Source organism: Meleagris gallopavo, chromosome 1, assembly GCF_905368555.1.
Source record: "Meleagris gallopavo chromosome 1, MGAL_WU_HG_1.1, whole genome shotgun sequence".
NCBI classification, from domain to species: domain Eukaryota; kingdom Metazoa; phylum Chordata; class Aves; order Galliformes; family Phasianidae; genus Meleagris; species Meleagris gallopavo.
In genome coordinates this window covers 22,221,606-22,243,672 of record NC_139404.1, presented here as the reverse complement: position 1 = coordinate 22,243,672, position 22,067 = coordinate 22,221,606, and the positions used below count along the sequence as shown (strand labels likewise).

General features: G+C 37.0%; 1 protein-coding gene across 14 annotated transcripts in view; it reads right to left on the bottom strand.

Annotated features, from left to right (window-relative positions):
• CADPS2 (calcium dependent secretion activator 2) overlaps window positions 1–22,067 on the bottom strand; it is a 299,343-nt gene that overhangs the window by 175,651 nt on the left and 101,625 nt on the right. For all 14 annotated transcript variants that reach the window (XM_085218604.1, XM_085218528.1, XM_085218565.1 and 11 more), the window contains exons 4-5: window positions 5,834–5,914; window positions 1,421–1,657 (exon numbers count right to left, since the gene is read on the bottom strand). In XM_085218604.1, the coding sequence (XP_085074730.1) occupies window positions 1,421–1,657; window positions 5,834–5,914 (318 nt within the window). The remainder of the gene's footprint in view (window positions 1–1,420; window positions 1,658–5,833; window positions 5,915–22,067) is intronic.

The window sequence follows — 22,067 nt, the reverse complement described above, 5'->3', positions numbered from 1 at the left end:
GCACACTGCAACAAGTAATGAGTTCATTGGAAATTACATTTATTGTCATTTTTCATTTAATGATTGTTTCTATCTTTTGGTGTTTTCTTTACAAATATCACTTTTACTTAATATTTCTATCTAAAAGTCCAGAGAAAGCTTTTCTTCTTTCTATAACCCTTACCAAGCAAACTTGCTTGAAGATTAAAAAATATATATATTATTGAAAAGCTTTTTCAGGTACCTCTTAGATGCTTCAGAAATACTCCATGTTATTGCTGTTGATGGCATCACTCCAGACTCTACATTCCACTTGGGAGAGGCACAGCATGCAATGGAGCTGCGCAGCATTCAGCCCTAAGACTGTTTTACAAGCCTGACCAACTAATAACTTATGGCGTATGGAATGATGGATAGATGTTACTACTCTTCAAAAGCTTACTTTTGTCTTCTATTTTATTAGCTAGTAATACCAAAATGGCAAACAGCAGGATAAGTAATTTATCTTCTGTACGTAAGTGAAGACTTCAATCTTTTTGGACATGGCAATGAAAATTAGATCTGAATTCCAAACCTTACATGAAAAAAAGGTATTTGTCTGCAAAAATACAATGTTTAAAAAACATACCTACTTTTTGTTTGCTTTAAATGATTTAACAATTGAAATACTTATTCCTTAATATTATCCATCATCTTCAACAAACTGAAGTCATTTCAAATGCATAACAGTTAAATGTGGCATCTTCTAGCAGACAAATATGCAATATGCACTCTGGAAAACATTTTGATTCTATTGTTATCTAGAGACAGAGATCAGCATTTCCTGATGTTCACATGTTCAGAACGGGACCTGATCTATGATGCTCTCATCATTACATGTAAGTAACTATCTGTATTTGTGGCTTCCTCTTGAAGTGCCTTCAGCTCCATATGAATTGAGATTGCATCTCTGCAGAGCACACTTCCAGCATAACCTTGGTAAAGATGAGCTAGTTTCTTGAAGAAAATGAAGAAATTTATAAGCATCAGCCTGCTATGACCATCACTAAAAAAAATATATGCTTTTGGTTTTCACTGTAAGTGCTTTTAGTAAGAAAACATATCTTGTTTGTAAACTTCTGTGAATGAGTTTGTGATAACAAGTGTTTTGTTATTTGGTACCTAATGTACTGGAATTCATCTAAAGATACAGTTATGTGGGAGACTCAAATTTCCATATTGCTATATTGCTGCATGGAACCAAATGCAGCTACTGCTGCAAGAGGAAAGTGCATCATGCAATTGCACTCTAACTCTTAATTCTCAGAGACGTTTCATAATCTACTACTTCAATGTAAAATGTTTAGGAAGAATTAGCAACAAAAAATATCAAGAAAACAGGCATTCTAGATATTCTAGTAATTTAAACTGTCAACACACATTCTGTGAAATATGCGATTACCTCTAATGTGAAGGAGAGGACCACATCAGACTTTGAGAGCTGAACTTCATTTTCATCTCCAATGTCCAAGAATGCAGAATTTTGCGATCGCTTTAACTTCTGCAGTTTAAATTCTGGTCCACCTTTAGATACTGGAAGACTTTCCAAATTTGCCATCAGCAAATTCACTGAAGACCGTAACTCTTCTATGTACATGTTCTCCATTTCTCTTGTTATGAACTTGGGGAATTTTCTTTCCTTGGAAGATATATTTTAAACATTAGAGAGGAAAAAAAATCATGCCACACTCTAGATCATACTCATTTACTAATTTGCTCTCATTTTTAGATATTGAATAAAAATAGAAGTCTGAATTCCTAACTATTTCTATAACTTTAAATCACTTTAATGGGAAGGCGAGTCATGTCCAATATACACAGTAAATTTGACAAGAAGAAATGTAACTTGAATTGAGATTTCCATCATATTCCTCAAACACAGTAGACAAAACACATCAAAAATATAATGAGACATTTGTAAAAATGAAACTGCTTGCCCTCCAGAATCCTTTAACCTTAAATCCAGGTTGCATGTGGGAGCCCACCAATGTATATTATTCTAAAACACAAGCTTTATATATAAGTGATAAACAAAAATCACTCGCCAGTTATTGCCTGTCAAAGTTAGGTACCTTGCTCTTAAAACACCACTTTTACCATTAGCTGTTACGAGAAATGTCTTAAAACATTTTACATTAAAACTTTTAAAGTTGATTTTGTTTCGATAACAAAGATCAGGCAAGAAACTGTGACCCAAAGCACCTGCAGCAAATCTCCCAGTCTGGTTCATTATCACATTACAGAGTCAGTATTTTAAAAACTGAAATGGAAAAAAAAGAGAAAAGAGTAGTTCGTAGTTAGGACATAACAAATTAAGGTAAGATTCAGCATATTCTAGTCATAGAATCATGGAATCATAGAATGGCCTGGGTTGAAAAGAACCACAAAGATCTAGTTTCAACCCTCTGCTGTGTGCAGGGTCACCAACCATCAGACCAGGCTGCCCAGAGCTACATCCAGCCTGGCCCTGAATGCATCCAGGGATGGGGCATCCACAACCTCCTTGGGCAACCTCTTCCAGTGTGTCACCACCTTCTGTGTGAAAAACTTCCCCCTAACATCTAACCTAAACTTCCCCTGTCTCAGTTTAAGACCATTTCCTCTTGTCTTATCACTATCCACCCTTGTAAACAGACATACTCTCTCCTGTTTATACGTGGCCCTCTCAAAAAAACCCACCTAAAACCAAAATCAAACTGTACCTTATCCTGTGAGGATCATCCAAATAACACAATGCCAACAGAGAAGAAGGAGAAGACTTAAGTTGTTAAAAGATCTTTCCTCTTTTTAAGATTATTTCTCCACTCCAGTGTAAAAATTCGGGAAGCTTCTTACAGCACATTTTCCTGCATATTTTTTTTTAACTATGATCTTTTGTAATTTAAGGCTGCAGTAACTGAAGACAGGCAGTATTACCAGAACATACACCGATGTTTTTGTTTCTGTAGAACTTGAATGCTTGTAGCCACTTCTGTCTCTCACAAAACAGGTGAGAATCCTCGATAAAGACGCCGATAGCTATGAATCATCCCACACCTTTAATTTTCTTTTTGAAGAGGGTGAAATTGTAACAAATAGCTACAGCACATAATATTTAAACTAATTTAGAGACCAAAGAAGAATAGTGTGTGATTTTTTGTTGTTATCCATCTCCCTCTCTGGTCCTTTGTTGGAATATATGAGAAATACATCCTGAAATAAAGACCCTGGGGAGGCAATGGACACAAAAGCCTTATTGGTCTGTCTGTGTTTGGACAGAGCGCTAACATGGATTTTCAGCATGCAGTTCTCAGGGAGAAAAGACACTGGATAATCTCTGCATAGAATCACGTAAAAGTTTGTCTTAGAAAAAAATACCACTAGTTACAAAAGGTAGAAAATTCCATTACATCATACATACTTTGATTTCAAGTGATTTAAATTTAATCATGTGAAGAAACAGCCAGACAAATTGATGTACAAATTCCCTGCTGATTTTATGCTACTGTAGATCAATGATATTTCTAAGGTTTTCACATCCTTTAGGTAGGTTAAATGATCTTTTCTGCTAAAATAAACTTATGGCATATAATTAACAACTTATATCTTAAAATCATTAAGTAATCTTGTCCAGGAAGAAATGCAGAAATTTTCCTTTAGCTGTGCTGCTCTTTTGAAACTGCAGTTTAATAATTCTCTTCTAAGCAGGTAATCATTGAAAACCATTTTTTTCACCAACAGAGATGCTAGAATACATAATAAAGTATCAATTTTTTAATATATATATATTTTGCCTAATTTTTGAGAAAGGTCATAGCTGTTTTGCAGCATTTGACTGCTTAGGTTTAGGTGATCTTATTAATTCTTACAGCTGCTAGAATTAGGATCAAGCAGCTATAACCAACTCTGACAGTCCCCCCACAAAAAATAATTTACATGTATGTATATATATATATATATATATATACACACATACATACAGTTTAAGTAATTTTTAAAAAGATATGTGATAATTCTGACTTCTGAGTTGGATATACCACGTAAGAATGGAGTTCCTTATTCTGTGCAAAATTGTGCAATTGGCATTGTAGAAACCATGAGAATTTTCAAAACAAAATCTTTTTGTAAAGAAAACCACTGATTGAAAGCTGCTGGCATGCAGTCTTTGTATGTACATTAGCTAGGATATGAAAATTTATATGGTTTAAATCATGCTCATAATTTTCATCTGCATTAAAATTATTTCAAAACTGTTATGCTTTTTAATTTTAAAGGAAGTTTATGTCTCCAGATTCTTATTTATGAAATTTATAGACCTAAATAACCATTTATTTTTCATTTCAAATAAACAAGCAAACCTTAGCTCGGAAAGCAAATGATATCCTGGCCTCCATCAGAAGAGGGGTGGCCAGCAGGGACAGGGAGGTGATTGTCCCTCTCTACTCTGTTCTTGTGATGCCCCATCTGGAGTACTGTGTCCAGGTCTGGAGCCCCCAGTACAAGAAAGACAGAGAGCTGTTGGGGAGGGTCCAAAGGAGAGCCACAAAGATGATCAGGGGACTGGAGCACCTCCCCTACAAAGACAGGCTGAGGGAGCTGGGGAGCTGGGCTTGTTCAGCCTGGAGAAAAGAAGGCTGCGGGGTGACCTCATTGCAGCCTTCCAGTACCTAAAGGGAGCCTACAAACAGGAGGGAAGTCAACAGTAGATAACAGCAGGACAAGGGGAAATGGTTTTGAGTTGAGGGAGGGAAGATTTAGATTGGATATCAGGGGGAAGTTCTTTACAGAGAGAGTGGTGAGGTGCTGAAACAGGCTGCCCAGAGAGGTTGTGGATGCCCCGTCCCTGGAGGTGTTCAAGGCCAGGTTGGATGGGGCTCTGGGCAGCCTGGTCTATTATTAAATGAGGAGGTTGGTGGCCCTGCCTGTGGCAGCGGGGTTGGAGATTCATGATCCTTGATATCCCTTCCAGCCCAGGCCATTCTGTGATTCTGTGAAAGCTTTAAAATTGTATTGTGTAAATACGATATCCTGTTTTCTGCACATACATGCGATAATACACAATATTTTTTAACTGTTGGAGCTACAGGCAAAAAGGACACAGAACAAACATAGCATTATCAGACATCTTTGATTATAATCCAAGGCTTCACAGAAGACTGAAGATAACTGAAATTGGTGGTCTTTCTTTGAAAAAAGCCTCTAATAGGATATGGCCAGGGACAGTAACAATCCTACCTGTGGTATTTAAGATAGAAGGGCATAATCTTGCTCATGGAAACAAAATACAAGCTATATGACAGAAAAAACAATCTTGGCTTTCTAAAACTTACACCAATAATTTACAAATTACCCTATTATCACTAATTTGACCTATAAGCTTCACTCATAGTTTTGCTACTTCCAGTGCATTCCGAACTTTGACTTCAACTGGAAATGTAAACTATAGTGTATATGCTTAAAATTATATTATATACAGCATGTAGTAAGACATAAACATGTTTATATCCTCAGGATTGCACAATGCCTTTTGTATATAAAATATAATCTAGTTCAGTTCCAAAATACATACTCCCAAAAGTGCAGATAATATACCCTTTCTTTCACCCCTGGACTTGCTGATGAAGGATATACAACTTTAGAAAACAACTTTTACTTTCTCCCTACCCCTGCTGACATATGTTCTCCACAGCAGAGAGAAATGCATCTGCCAGACTGTTATGCTGTCAGACGACCTTCTGGTCAGCTTCAGAATGAGAAATTGGAAACACAAACTATGTATCAGCCCACTCAATCTCACATGAAGGTATGTTTTTGGTATCCGAAAGCAGCTGCTTACCCTTGCCATTTGTTCGGCCAGTTGCAGACGTCCATCTAGTTCACGTCTGATCTGGGCTGCTTGCTCATCTGCATTATCCAGCTTGGATATGGAAGAAAAAGAAATGATGTTAACTGTAAGAAACACGCACTTTGTAGCAATTAATGTAGTTAAAAACAAAACAGAAATTATTTGCATATTTTATGTCTTAAAATTAGCGAAACACTAAGCAAATATATGGCTTCGAGTCCTACCAAGATAAAGGAAATTTAATAGCCACTCACTATCTACAGCAGTCACGGACTCTGAAGGGCAGTTAGTATTCCCTTGACTTTTATATACCTAAGCTGAACAGAAGGAGCTTTCCTTGTGAAAACAGCAGTTGACAACATTTCTTCATGAAGCAGAAAACTGGACTGACAGAATAGCTTAGAAAATGTTTGGAAGGAAAATCACTCTTTGGTGCCATGAAATCCTCTGGGATCAGGTGTAGGGAAAGAAAACTGTGCAGCTATACCTTCTAAGTACATTATTTCATTCACAGAACTCTTCTCTATAATATTGGGCAACTGCCCAGATCAAGGCATAGCCAGTTTTTGAGCTTACAATTTTGTCAGATGGAGGAAATAGTCATGACTAAATCTCTGGCATAAGTCAGGAACATAAAGCAGAAGGACACATCTCTTCCCCACAACAGAGTCACTGGTCTCAACAGAAAAGAGCTTTCCAAGTCATTTTTCACCAGTTTAATTGCTAGGTGTTGGTGAAGTGTGGCTTCACCTTGATGGATTGGCCTGCACAGCTGAGCTGGCTGAGAAGCAGAAGCATCCGCAAAATGCAAGGCACAACTTCCCCTCTTACTGAACACGTGCCTACCATAGAGAAAGTCAGATTTCTAACAGGGGCTCTCTCCTTCTAGGGGTAGCTGCAGGCACCATGCCAATGCTGATACATCCCAGCACATTTAGTATGCATCTAAGATCTAAGGATATCACTTGCTCTTCACTGAAAAACAATCTTAAATTGATTACTGAAGGAAACTGGCAAAAACTGGTTCGCTAATTAAATAAGATCTTCACCTAACGAACTCACAATGAATTTCCTAAATGATTCATTCCATTAAACTAAGCTTTTTAAAATAAGACCACTATTCAGTGCATCAGGCCAAATACAGAATACCATTTTCTTTGTAACTCTCCTTCAACTGACTTCTGGTCATTTTGTATGGTCATCATATTAGAATGACCTGCTTTCTAAGCTACTTATTATAATTAGTTTGAATAGAATTATCCATTGCACAGATTGATCAGCTATAATGCTGAAGACTTAGGAGGGCAGGGATGCCAAAAGTGCAAAAGAAATTACAGTCTTAGACTATTTTAGAAGAGGCTAGATGTAAACTCCATTTAATAAAAACACTTCAGCTTTCTATGATGGTAGTAACTATTCACTAGCTATCATCTGTATTTACAATAGAGATACTTGTTATGTTCCTTCTACTTCACTTAACCAATTAATCACTATCCCAGCATTAGGGAACCTCACTACAGCAGCATCTACAGACCTCAGAGACTTGTTTTCATTGTAAAATATGTTTGAATTCCTGACTGGGCAAACCAACATTTTCCAATATTGCCACATATCTAGCCACCTAAACTTAAAGGCAGAAACCTTAAAGGCAGAAACTAAGTCAGATTTGGAGGACTATTTAATTCAATAAAAAATTTCTAATTGAGCAGAAGTATGAATAAGATAGCTGTGTCATTTGCACCTTTCCTCTTTGCAAAGATTTTTGGGATCTTAAAAGTTTCCTCAGACAATTTTGTAATTATAAGTGACAATGCTTGCATGGATAATAAGCTACTTTTTACTAAAAAATAAAGTGATAACTCATCATCTGGCTTATTTTTCCCAATGGTGTTATATAAAAATAGCTTTCTAAAATAAACCTGCCAATCAGACATCAAGCTATTCACTTGAAAATATTTTTATTCCTTAATGCTTGAAGTCACCTTTATATTTTTCTCCTACTTTCTCACTCTGAAAAGGGCAAGCATTTCTATTACGAACTTTTTTATTGTCAGAGATGGGGTGGTAACATTCCTCAATATACAAGTTCCCCAACAATTCTTATTAGAGGATATTTTCACTTGCTTTTAACAGTGTCAACTTCTAAGTGACAGACTGATGTTTTCCACTCTGAATTTCTGCTTTAATAACTTCAACCAAAATGACTGTGTTGTTTATGAAAAGGAGACCAGGAAAGATAACATTTCAGCTCTTTCCTCAATAAGGAAAATAGTGACCATCTTGTCAAAGAGCTCTAGCACCATCTTGTTTTCAAGTAAGGACCTGAAATTCAGCAGCATCCCATCCGTGAAAATCAGCCCAACTCTAGCTGAGTTGTGAACCTCTGAGAAAGGAAGTTTGGAGCAGTTGGGCTGCAAGCAGCCGCTGCCAGAGAATAAGTCAGATCCAGCAGTCAGGCTCATCCCCAGGCTGTGCTGTGCCTCTTGAATATGCATGGGGTCTATACTCCTCAAATTACTATTTGCTTATTTAAGGAAGACTGCAAATTCATTAGTGTTACAAATCACTATTCTGATCAACAGCATATCTCACCCAACAAACAGTTGTTTAATTGGTGTGCCTGCAAAGCACAGAACAAAAACACATCTGAATGAATTAATGTTGACGTATCTTAACAGGTCAGAAAAGATGGCACACTTTGAGATTTCTGTTTAAATTATTTGTGTGTGTGTGTGTTACTTAAAAGGCTTTAACATATCTGTGTATTTTGATGAAAAACCAGAGTGGTACATTAGAAAAAAGTGCAAGAGTAACACAAAGGAAAAGGGGTAACAACACTGCCAGGAGGTGCTACACTAAATCCCACCTCATTCCCTTGCCTTACCCTTCCTGTAAGGAGAGACAGATATTCTTTACCCAAGAGAGAACCATCTTAGTGCAGATGAGTGCTGACCTGCTGGGAGTTACTGTTCTGTGTGTTCCTAAGTACTCAAACCAACGTGTAGCTGCTCCAAGTGACAATTTCATTAATGCTCAGTTAGCTTCCTGCAGCTTTCTAATCTGCAGTAACATCAACATGAAATTGCATTTACATGCACACAGCGATACAAATTTATCTACATTTATTGACTAAACTGACAGTACAGATATCGTAGGACCTGCTCGTATTTCTGCAACGCAGAGCCCAAAGCCCTCAGCTCTGCTCTGCAAGGTCTGCAACAGTCATTTTGTCTGTTGAGAGTATCATTTTGCTGCACATGGTGGCACGGGGCCTTGCTGAGCTGATCTGTGATTTGTGGTTCTGCCGACTGCTGCGAGCCAGTGCAGGCCGCAACCATCAGCCATCAACACACACCAAATGGAACAGAGGACCTGGATTAAGTGTTGTGATTACATCATGATGAAAAAAAAATTGATTTCTGTAAGTAACTAATGGCATCCAACAGCATGGCTGGAAGAGTAAGGGAAGGCCAGAAGAGTCCTAGTGCTGAATTTCGGTTGTCAGTCACTGAGCAAGCAGCAGGTGCGGTGCATGTAAATACTTGCGTTTTTCAGACTGCTCTCCTTGGTGTTTTTATCTCTAGCTCTAAAAGAAGGTGTTTTGCTTCAGACAGACCTGTCGCCCCAGAGGCCTGCAGGGTTTGTTCACATCCTTATCATTACGTGTGCCAAGAGGTTTTACAGGAACAGGCTCAAACTGCATTCTGTCCCTGTAATACTCTGCCACATTAAGGCGTTGCTGTGCACTGAACACAAAAACCTGTAGAGATTCCTGAAGTTTACCAGGTTTCTGAAACAAGATTAGCAGCTAAATACGCAAAAAAAGGATCAACAACTTTGAAGCGAGGCAGAAAACACAGTGCCCAATTCCATCTCATAAAAGCAAACACGTTTAGGCATGAATTTAACAGCACTTAACTTGTGTAAAACAAAATCATGACAGAAGTAATTCTTTGCACTTCCTATAGAGAGAAAAAATCCTGACTGGATTAAAGGGCAGGATGTGTGAAGCTTTCTCAATGGCTCCTGCTGGACCTTTCCACAACCTCCTGTTTCACAGGGAGAAGACAGCTATGACGAGAAAGAAAATGTTGCCAACCCTCCATTTCAGAGAAGGCTATGCTTCAGTTTTAAAATTTTTATCTTGCTTGTTCATATGTAATATGGTGGATTAATGAGAAAGATTGCTGAAGTGGTATTTAAAAACTCACATGTTCTCTGCACCCTGCAACATCTCTACAATATGTCATACAAATGACTGGTGGCTGATTCTGCCTGTGCCATGGGGAAGTCCTGTGGATTTCCCACAGAACTCTGCAAAAGAAAAACTTAAACAAATCTGTTCCCTGATCTTCATCTCTCCTCTTCACAGCTTGATCCTTTCTCAACACCCACAAACAGCAAATTTCTAAATGTGACGAATAAACTCAGAGATAGGCAACATCAATGTGAAACATTCAATGAATAATGGTAGAGAGATATAATCTGTTAACTGTTAAAATAAAGGGAAAATAACACCTACTTGAGACATTTTCTCTCTTGTGGAATACTAGCGTACTCATTTTCAGCTAATTCCGAATCAAAAGACTCAGCTGCCACTGAAAGCCTTTCTGCTTTCTCTCTGTCTGCAACAAGAATACTAGGAAAAGCTTACAAGTCTAACTCTTACAAAGTACCCTAACAACTTCTCACATTCCACCATCAGACCTCATGCCCTTTCCTCAGAAATTTTACTTCTAAGTCTTCCATGAGACTCCCTGCCAGAGTATTGATCCAGGCCAAGCTGGTCACTCACTTTTCCTACAGTACAGTGCCCTCAGAAAGTTCAAACATCTGTCAATTGGATTTAATACAAATTCCTACTGAGTGCTATCACTTTTCTCAATTTTTTGAGGTGGTGAGTGGAAAGAACAGTTTCACAGTAAAAGAAAATAATGAAGTTAGGCTGGAAGGGGTACAGATGAATGGAACAAGCAAGTTGCACGTTTCACTGCAGTCAATATCATTAACAATTAGTAATGCAGATAAAGAGCGTGGCCAGTTAACAGCCAAATGCAGTGGTTTCAAATGGAAAAATAAAATAAAGCAAAATAAATGTTGTGACTTGGTTATGTCACTTCAAAGTCGATTTTTATACATACGATTGATTAAGGTGGCAGAAGATATCATTTATACTGATCATGCTTATTAATTATAATGATTATAAATTGATTTTTAAAAATGGTTTTCATAAAAATACTAAGTCCAAAACAAAACATAAAGATTATAAGCATTAATACAATAGAATTAAAAAATATTATTTGTTTTTTTTTCAAACTTAGAAATTACTCAATTTTAAAATCTTACACTTTTTTTTTTAGTCAGCCATTAAATGTAAAATTTGGCAGTTTGCACAATAAACAAAGCTAAGACTTTGATATGGCATTTCCACACATTCAAGCTTTGAAAATATAAGCAGAGCTAATGTGAAGAGTGAATCCGTTCTGAGAGTTTCAACATAGGCTGAAAAGTGGAGTCTTACAAGTGAGATGTTAGTTTATTCAGGGATTACCAAAACCCAGAACCCTAGAAGAACCTTCAATGAAACTGCAAACAGTAACAGAAGAACATACACAGTGTTTAAGCCAATCACAGTATGCAAAGCAAATAGTTTTTAAAGTGTTTTAAGACTAATTCACATGCTTTATACTTCTCCTCTATGCACTGACATTAGTGCTCTGTATAGACTGCCAAAATGAAACTTTTTTTTCCATTTTCCCATTTTATTTTACATCATTACATTGAAATTAAAATCAGTGTTCTGCTAATGGCAATTCCAGGATTTGAAAGATCTCTTTCTCCAACACATCTTGATATATTGTTTGTAAATAAATCAATAAAATACAATAGCGCACACAAATCTTTTCACTCAGGGATATGGATTGTATCATTTGAAGAAAGCCTGCTAAGCTCTCATATTTAAGCCTCATGTAACAAATCACTTGGTCTCAGTACTGAGTTTGCTACCAGTTTTTCTCCCAGTTTACTACAAAGATAAAAGCTGAAGTATTATTTGGATCACAGAGGCTTAAGCACAAATACTGTTAATCACATAACGTGGGATTTTAGTGAAAAATACATACTGGCCTAGACACAAACATTTTAAGTTTTTATTTAGGGATAAAGGAAAGGAAAATAGAGACCAGGTCTTTAGACAATTATATGTCTTTAGCTGCTATTTCTTGGATTGCATTTTCATGATAACAGTTCTCTGTAAGTACTAGAGAGACTTTGTGTAGCTTTGGAATTATTATATTACCTGGAAATTACTACCACAAGACTCTGAAAGACTCAATATAAACAAAATTTTAAAAAAAGGAATGTCAAACATTAAAAAAAAACAAAACAAAACAAAACAAAAAAAACACAGAATCTTATTTCATTTACTATTTAAATTGTTTTTCATTGCATATCAGTTCTGACACACTGTCACAAGCTTGTCCATAAATTCCTTTATTCTGATGCTCTTCCGATTCACTTTACAGAATCAAGTAAAGAAACACTGTCTCACTCTCAACATTCTTCACAGTCACAAGCAGCATTTTTTTGTCTTTTTAGCTATTGCTGCAGAAAAACCTGTTCATTCTCAGTTCAGCGTCCTATGCTAGATCCCCACCTAGGAGGAATATTTATAGTCAGGTTGGGTGGAACCTTGAGCAACGTGATTTAGGGAGAATTGCTCCTGACATGACATGGAGGTTGGTCTACATGATCCTTAAAGTTCCCTTCCAGCCCAAACCACTCTATGATTCTATGGTAACTTGTTTTTCCTGTTTAGCTACACTAGGGCTTATCTGTCAGGCTTCTGTCCATGCAGTTTTGTGAAATGCTTCTGGAGTTTCTTGCAAATAGAATAAAATTAGAGTACCAAAACAGTTTAGTATCATCTGTAAACTTGGCGATTTCCCTTACACTGCCTTTTCCCGGTCATTCGTGAATATGCTGAATAAAGACACAACACTCCTCCTACACAGGTTGAAACAGATATAAATCACACTTAAACTCTTAGGAATGGATCCCAAAACTCCTTCTAAATTATCAAAATTGCTTCCTAAAGACACTACCTACCATAATTCCTTGGATACTGACTACAGAACTTTCCATTCACAATCAAGTGTCATGGCCTGCTGCTGACACTGAAGAACAGCGTTTTTAGCCCAACATATATTATTAACAAATACCAACACTGTGATTGACAGAAACACACTATGATGATTAGAAATGCATCAGGATTCAGAACAGTGGATCACTGACAGACTACAGGAGAAAAATGTTAGCACAGTTCAAAAGTGTTACTACAAGCAATGGAACTTTCAGCCTTTTGTTCTCTTGGCATCCGGGATGATCATTAGTGTTGGAAAAGATCATTAATGTCATTAACTCCAACTGATTGCATAAAAAACAAAACCCAAGTTAGTGGTCGAGATTACAGTATTTAACCACCTCTGTTCAACAGGTTGAACAAGAGAAGAAAGTGTGCTGTCCTGAGAGGGAAAAATGCAGAATAATGGTAGGTTCTTACTATTTGCAGATCTAATCAGCTAAATATTATGTCCCACAGTTAAATGAAAAAGCTTCAGAGTTATCTATTGTACCTATTTTACCATCCAAATAAAGCATTTTTTAATCCGAAGGTAATCAATGAAAATACAGAAAAGTTTCCAGGGTGTTATTATAATCACTTATGCAGTTATCTACATGCCAACCGTAAGTGTTGTGGAGGTCCTATCTGCACCATTAATCTCCGGTGAGTAAGAAGGTGATAAAAGAAATGGGTGTTCTTATTCCACCCTCTCACCTTCCCCCAGACCTCACTGAAATAGATATCCGGTGTCTTCTATAAAAGTTGCTTTCAGTTTCTGGCTAGGGAATACCCTCCCACAGCCATGGTGAGGAGGTAATGATGGGCTTAAAAGAGCTATGACTCATGTGCCGATCCTCTGAAGAGAAAGCCTTCCACCCTCCTCCTCTCCTACTATCTGTTCAGAGATTACCATATCCAAGACAACTCCCAAATTAGCATGTAAAGCTTGTCAATCCTTTATGTCCTAGAACACTAAATGGGTTTAGGGTTCTATATTTTTCTAAAGGTACCCAGATCTTGTGTTATCTCAGTAGACCTGGCAAATATCACAATTTGATTATACTATGCAGATTTTAATTAATTAAATAAATAAATAAAAACACTTGCTGCAGAAGGAAACTCTCTATCCTTTCATTACTTTCCTCACTCTCCAAAAGTATCATGCAGAATGTTTTCTTCCCTTATCAATCACTGAGTATTTTTTCTTTGGAATGCTGAAAACAAAAGGAAGAGATGCAATTAGGGAAATAACGGTTAATGAGCATCCCATTAAATAAGTAAAAGCACCTTGAATACCATGTCAAACTTTTTTCCTAAATAATGATGTGTGCCTGACTGAAGTAGATTGAAAACTTAAAATTCAGGCCAACAATTTATAATTAGTGCACCAATTAATCACAAATTCTCAAAAGACAATATATGATGTTGTTTTCAAAATGCACGATAAGGAAAAAAAATGCTCAGCCACAGAAAAAAAAAAAAAAAGTCCTTCAAATAGGCAAGATTTTTTTGTACAGTTGAAAGCCTGCATTTGTGTTGAAGTATACAGCTAATAATTTATTTAAAAAAAATGATTTCAGACAATCAGTGGATTGTCTTTCCCTGATGGGAAACTGCAATCTGCAGCTTTGTCCGAATAGCCTGGTTTCACAATACTCTATGAAACTTACCTGAGTCCTCTTCTTCCATCAAATTTCTTAGCAGATAGGTTGAAAAATTGCTAAGATGATCACAGTCACATCTTCACCAACAGTCTATTCATTTCCCAAAGTTTGGACTGTATTAATCTTTTTTTTTTCCCCCTACCATTCTTCACAATAAGGACTAATCAGTACACTCGGATTCTCCAAAGTAAAGCAACTTTCTCTATCATCCAAGCTGAATAAGCTGAAAATACTGAACAATACTGAACAGAGGAGTACTGAGCTCCCAGCTACCATCTGGGCTTTCAAATCACTGACTGTCACTCTTTCAGCATAGTGACCTAGTTAATTTTCAAGCCATTTAATAATCAGCTTGCCCAAGACATACTTCCTCAATATAAAAATATGAATGTGGTTGGTGGATTGTGTCAAAAGCTCTATCCAAAAAGCAAATGTAAAGCAAATGTGTATTACCATCTTTTTCTTACATAATCATTTAATGAAAGATGTCATTCAGAAAGGACAGATATGACTTCCTCTTGTTATCCACATAAACTAATACTGTTACCTTTATATGAAAATGAATTGCAAAAGGTTGTGCTGCAAAGTCCTCTAGGCCTTCACAGACTAAAGTGATGCTTGTAATTCCCAACCATTTGGTACAAGATGGTTTGTTCCTGAATTCAATATGTTTTCATTAGACACCTGCCAACTCCTGGGCTCTCTGTTTCTATACACTGCAGCTTCTTTGGAATCTCAGCATAGCTATCCTTTCACCAAATAAGTTTACAGTGCACCTTTTCAGCCTTGCTCCTATTCCTGAACTCTGTCAACTCGTGATTTCTGCAGCTCAGCTGCTATCTGTGGTCACATTTACCTCTATCTCCTCTGTGAGCAGCTAGTCATTGAGTACTAATCCCAACTGATCCTTTTGCATTCACAATGAGAAAGTGTCACCAACAATCTAGAAACTTTCTTGATTGCCTGCACAATGCCACGGGACCTCGTCGATCAAGGCCTCCCATTGGGAGCCTTCTATTACTTCTTCATGGATGACTTCATTTCCTTGGTCAGTTGGCCTGCAAGTGACCCTCCTCACAACATCATCAATATTCCTTTCTCTTCTGATCTTTCCCCAGAGAATGGATTTCTTGTTGTTCAAATACTCTGCATTAGTGCAACCACATTTATAAGTACTCTCCTTTCTGAGAGGGAATGGTATAGTTTCCCCTGAAGCCTTCTGTCATAAATCTCTCTTCTACATGTAATTTTTCTTCATTTAATCCTGAAATTAGCTCCCTAGCTCCTCCTGACAAACCTTGTTTAATATCCTCCATTACATTAGTAATTCTGCCCACAACTACTATATCTGTGCCTTCTTATCAGTTTAATTCCATCACATCTTACCAGCTCTTAAAACAAGGTGCCAAAACCCAAGAAATCAAAGCTTCACTAGTTTTGCACATTGGATGTGTCACCCTTGGCAATCTCTGGACAGCCAGCACAGGGAAGCAGTGGAGACCTCGTCCTTAGAAGTATTTAAGAGAGGCTTGAACGTACCCCTAAGGGATACAATTTAGCAATAGGACTCCACAGGTCACACTTACATTTGGACTTAGTGATCCCAAAGGCTTTTTCCAACCTAGATGACCTTTGCTCTCAGTCTTGTGGACACTTACAAGCTCTTCAAAGTCATGTTATTTGTGTTTCCACATATGAGAAGCCAAGGGCAGTAGCCAGAAGCCTGCATGGACCTCAGCAGTCTCTGTGATATTTTACACGTAACTGAGAAGCAAATAAAAGTGTCTACTCAGAAGATTTATTAATTTGTCCTGGACAAGGTGGAGTCACCAAACATCAACATTTCTTGTTTCCTTTTTGTGTTAATCCAATTGCCAAACCTAATGTGTTCAGAATGCATTCTACCCACAGCAGGACTCACTCATCCTCCTCTGCTGTCAGATTCTGGACAAATTTTCTAGACTAATTGCAGGGAGACATGAGAATTTTCTCCTGCTGCCAGAAGTCATAAGTTTCCAGATACCACTTTCCTGGAAACATAGGAACAGGAGGGAACTACTACCATTAAAATGGTGAGAAAACACTCATTACAGAAAGCCTGCTATCCATCTGTAAAGAATAATAGTTGCTTCAATATAGTAAATTAGAACATTGGGCAAAGAAGCATTCCTAAGGAGTGAGAGATGTTTCAGGTAAGATCTTACTGTGTTTCCAGTCTCCCCGAGGAAAGACACAGTCTGAAGAGAAGGCTGTGTCAGACAGACATGATTTTATAACAGGAATAAAACAAAGCTGCTCCTGAAAATTGTGCATACCTTTGCAGGCTCTCAGCCATGGATCAGTATTTTATTCCCTCATTTACAGGTAGTTCTAGTGTTCCCACACTAGGATGCTTGGTATTGCATAACTGCTTATGAAAACAGTTTGTTCAGTGGCCAAAGGAAGGTTGGCTAATAATGACTCTTTCCTTCCTTTGCAAAAGGCTATTTCTTCTCTTATAGCCCCAGAGTTTTTGAGCTTAGCATAAACTTCAGCTTTTAACAGTAGTTAGAAGTCAAGATTTCTCCTATCTAATCAGTCTTAATATTTATTCAATATTTTTCCAGTTTATAGCTAACATATTTGAGTCTTTTTTTTTTTCTTTTTTTTCTTTTTTTTTAATTTCTCAAGAAACAAGACTCCAAGACAACAGAAAGTACAGATGGATTCTGTTTTTACTTTTTTCTTATTTTATCCCATCCCATCAGGCTGTAAGTTTTCAGACTGAGAGGGGCAATTATTTTTTCTTCTCTCTACTCATGTAACTGACAAAAAAAACCCAACAGGTTACTGCAGTTGACCTAAGAATTTTTCATGACTACAGCAGAAAAAACCTAAAATGTGGTCAATCTCCCACAGAAGACCTATAGAGAAAGAAACAGGCAATGTCTTATAAATGCATCTGAAGTTTGAAATGACAAACATCTCATCACAAAGCAGACAGTCTTGGCACTGACACCAAACTTAACCTGGATGATATGAACAACTGTCTTTGAGTCTTGTAGTACAAAATATGAGAATAAACGATAGCATGTCCCTGCAAGTTGGCTCTTCAGTCATTCCTCATTTGGGATGAGACTGTGTCTGAGGTGGACTTTGTGGAAAGACTACAGCTAAGATATCAGGACAGCATCAGCAAAAACAGCTGGAAAGATGATCCAAGAGTTCTCTTATTTTCAGAAGAAACACAAAAGCACCTTCCTAGATAACAAAAAACTACAGATGGGATATCCAAACAGAGTTGCAGATCTCTCAGCCATTTTACATACACAATTACTCTTGCATAGGACGGTCTATCCTCTGCTATGGCTGTACTTCTATCTTTCTATTCAAAATATGTATATACTCTATGTCAGCTGGCTCATTTCCAAGTTTACCTCCACGTTTTCCTTTGGAAGTGACTGGGGTGCAGGAACCTTAACTGGGCAGCCAGCTGTAAGGAAAGTGGCATATTACTCTCAAGAAGGAAGAGTCAAGAGAGATCTCTCTCAAAATTTTCAGAAACAGGAAAAAAAGGCACTTAAGCTTCAGAACAAGACATTCTGTACCAGAACGTGAGAGAGAGAGAGAGAGAAAAATAGGCTCATTCTCTCCCTATGGCTTTTCAGGTGCTTCTGCTGGTTTCACATTTACTGTTGAAGACATCTCTGTTGAAAAACTCTGCAGAGGATCAAACCTAAATTATCAAATAGATCCTTGTATTGGAAGTCACTGTTTTTAGCAAAACGACTTTACTTTGAATTGATAAAAAAAAAAGGGAATACAGAATTCTATCATATCTTAGCAGGACAGGAGACAAATTCACGCAAAAGGTCATTAACTTGTTCAGACTGACTAAAAGTATTCAGTCAAATGCACAAGCAAGCAAGATGTTAATGAATTGAGTAATCAGCCTGGAAATCTAACTAAGAGTATATGTAACAACTGTATTTGTCTGGTATTTATTTACCTGAAGACAGGGGATCTCTCCTTAACAAAAATTAAATTGTATTTTAAAATGTAAAACAACAACTCTTCCTTGGGAGAAGAGCTTTGTTTTTATTGCTAGTATGAAGCCAGAGAAACTTTTTCCTTAGCTGGAAACATGATGAGTCAAATGCAGTGATGATGTTAATAAAAGTGCAGGTTAGATGCTGGATATATTTTGCTTCCAATGTTGAGGCAGCTTAACTTACTTGGATCCGGAACTCAGGAGAATGTCAAAACAGCATTAATTTCTTCTTTAAGACTCCAAAGTAGTGTTTTAGAGGAAGAAACATAGAAGTAGGTAAAATTAGAACATGCTTAAACGAATCTGCTTTACAAAGCCAACGCAAACTTCCTAATCTTTTTATATTCTGCTGATGCTTTTCTGCACTCAATGAATGCCAAAGAAGTTCAGAAAACAAAAACAAAGAAAGATCTGCAGCTAGAATCCCACTACTAATGACTTCAGACCACAGAGTGGGCTTAAGACAAGCTGGGAAAAGGAGCAGTCTCACTTCTCTGTGCCTGTGAATTCTCAGTAAAGCCTGGCTCTTGTGACAAGGAAGGAGATACACAGGAGACTAGGCCTAGAAGAAAATCTACTAGAAAATGCAAGTGAATCTACTAGTCTGTGACTGCTGGTGGTCATCATTTATAGTACTAAAAACTGTGTATGTCCAACTCATTCACACAAACACAAAGCAAGAACAGGAGCCACAGAAGCAGATATACAGCTCTACAACAGAAAAATCCATGGTGTCTTAAGATTGATTAAAGGTGAATATTTTCTCACTTTTCTGATATTCCACTTGGGTTTTCCTTTCAAATGTGTATATCAAAGCCAATTTTACTCACTCACTTGCTGAACATAACAAGGACATTGCAATACCTCAAGTACTGAAAATGCCAACTGCTGTGCTAATACACTATTTTTCTCTAGTATTTTTTCAGTATTCCTTCATGCACACAGAAAAACATTTCAAAGTATTTCTCCATTATGTAACTTGCAGGGCTTTTAAATGTTATTCAGAGTCAGATATTTAAACATGGTAAAAAGTGAATTACTTTTCTGAGGATGCTTTGATATTCTTTCCATCATTCTTCTATCATTTGAGTAAATGAGAACAAATCAACCCTTCGGGGACAATCAGACACTTTCAAAGTAAATTCTGCTATCATGGAAAAAAATACTTTTGTTTATGAGAAATAAAAGTTGAATAACTTGGAAGTTCCAAGATTTCCTTTCTCACCAGAACTCATGTTTGTGAGCTGAAAATCCAAACCTGTCTGATACGCTTTTCAGTAAAGTTCTAGATTTCTGACAGCATCATTTCAGGTCTGATCTTACAAGAACTACTTGAGGTTGCAGCTCTCATTTTTGAAGCACCAAATCTTTTCTGTCTTGAGGAAGACATCCAAAGGTCTCTCAAATTGAGGTAAAAGGCACATGAATCAGCTCAACAAAAACACTGCTGAAATCATGTTAAACTACTTGATGCATGTAATTGAGTGATGTCTCTTGAAGAGACCAAATCTAAAATCCTGTGAGACAAGACAATCTATTTCTCCATTTAAATATTTTGTTTGAAATACTTTACTCTGACTTAAGCACAGATAGCTGTGCATCTTTTTTTTGCTTTTTTTTTTTTTTCCTTAAAGAAAAGGGAAAATCAATCAGAAAGTAGATTTTTTGTAAAGAGTAGGGCATGAGATAAGATTTATTCTTGTACTCACAGGTACTCAAAACCAATAGAGTTGATGTGTGAACAAGCCTGAAGTGTTAGCATTTGAACGTTTCTGATATCAAAGGCATGAAATACTTTTCAGGCTGGCAGACACATGTAACAGTTTTAAAATACTGACCTGTTCTGAAAGGCAGCACATCATTATTGCATTGTTTTTCTGCGCAGAAACTTTGCAAGCTCACATTTATCATGTCACATTCAATGTTTTGAAACAGTGGAATAAGGATAGATTAGGAAGGGAAAAACATATTTTCATCCTACAGGGGATTAACAAGACAGCTGTGATGACAATTCATCCAGCACCTGATGCTACCTTGAAATTACAGCAGTGGACCTCCTCAACGTTTTTCAGTTTACTGTATTGTATCAGGTAAAATTTATCATAAAATAAGTAACAGCAGTCATTACTGATCATCTGAAAGATCATGTCTCACCTAAAGCCTTGGAATATCTGGTTGCACAGCCCACATCTTTTGTTCTGACTAAAAATACCCAGATACATAGCATCACATGCTCTACAATATACAGACTAAACAATTTTTAAGCTGAGACAGGAAAAAAAATTAATCTCTTTTCGTTTTGGTGTTCCTTCCTAAAAGAATCTTAACACTGATTTCATTACTTCATAAAGAACATCTTGAAGTTAACACCAAGATTTTCTGTTGAAAGGTATCATTTTCCATGTTTGATCTGGTTGCATTTGTCCCCATAGTTTATATGGGGCATAAGAATTTCTGAGTAGAACATCCAGAAGTATGTGAATTTCCTTTCGATAATCTGTGATTCGTGACATAACTGCATTACTTTTCCATATCTTACTGAGCCAAGGAAAAGAGCTACAAACATTCAAGAGAAGCAAGAAGGCCACGATGAGGTTAAACTGCCCCTAATTTGACTTAACCAAAACTGTATGACTAATTGGGTGTTAACAAACTGCTAGGTGAAATAATCTTTAAAACTCAACTGTACTGAGCAGCAAGAGCAGCCTTAGGTTCAGGAGAAATACTTCATACCAATTTTCTTAAAATTAAAACTGTAAAAATTATTGAAGATACAATATAATCCATAATTATCAGTATTAGACACTTACACAAAGAGATACATCTCATAAAAGCTATAGGTAATAGAGGATGTGGATGTGAACCAGAAGCAATTCAGGACTTTAAAATAGATAAACATGACTTGAAGCAAAGTACCATATAATTTGTGGCTGATTCCCAAAATACTGACAGTAGAAGACTCAACAGATGTGTTCTCAAAATTATTTATTACCTGTCAGAAAACAAGATGTGACTTAAAAGTATTCTTTGCTTATGCTTCTTTGCTCCTACCGTCCCCCTAAGATAAGGGGTTTTAGATCAGACAAAAAAGTGAATGCTACAAAGGCAGTGTCAAAATAAAATAACCTCTGTGTGGACTTATGGTATACCTGATAAAGAAACGAATTCTGGTATTGGTGAAGTGATGCAATAACAGTGCATGACTGCAAAGCAGCTAGATTTTGACTTTCAGTTTGACTTTCTGCAAAGTTATCTTCTACATCAATGAATAATTAAAAAAAGACAAAAAAGGACTTTATCATGTTTGATCTCTGTAAATCAAAGAAACCAGAACAACACACTGTGGCCAAGCTTCTCAAAAGCAAGTCAAGGAGATCATTAAGTCCCAACTAACTGACAATCATCTCT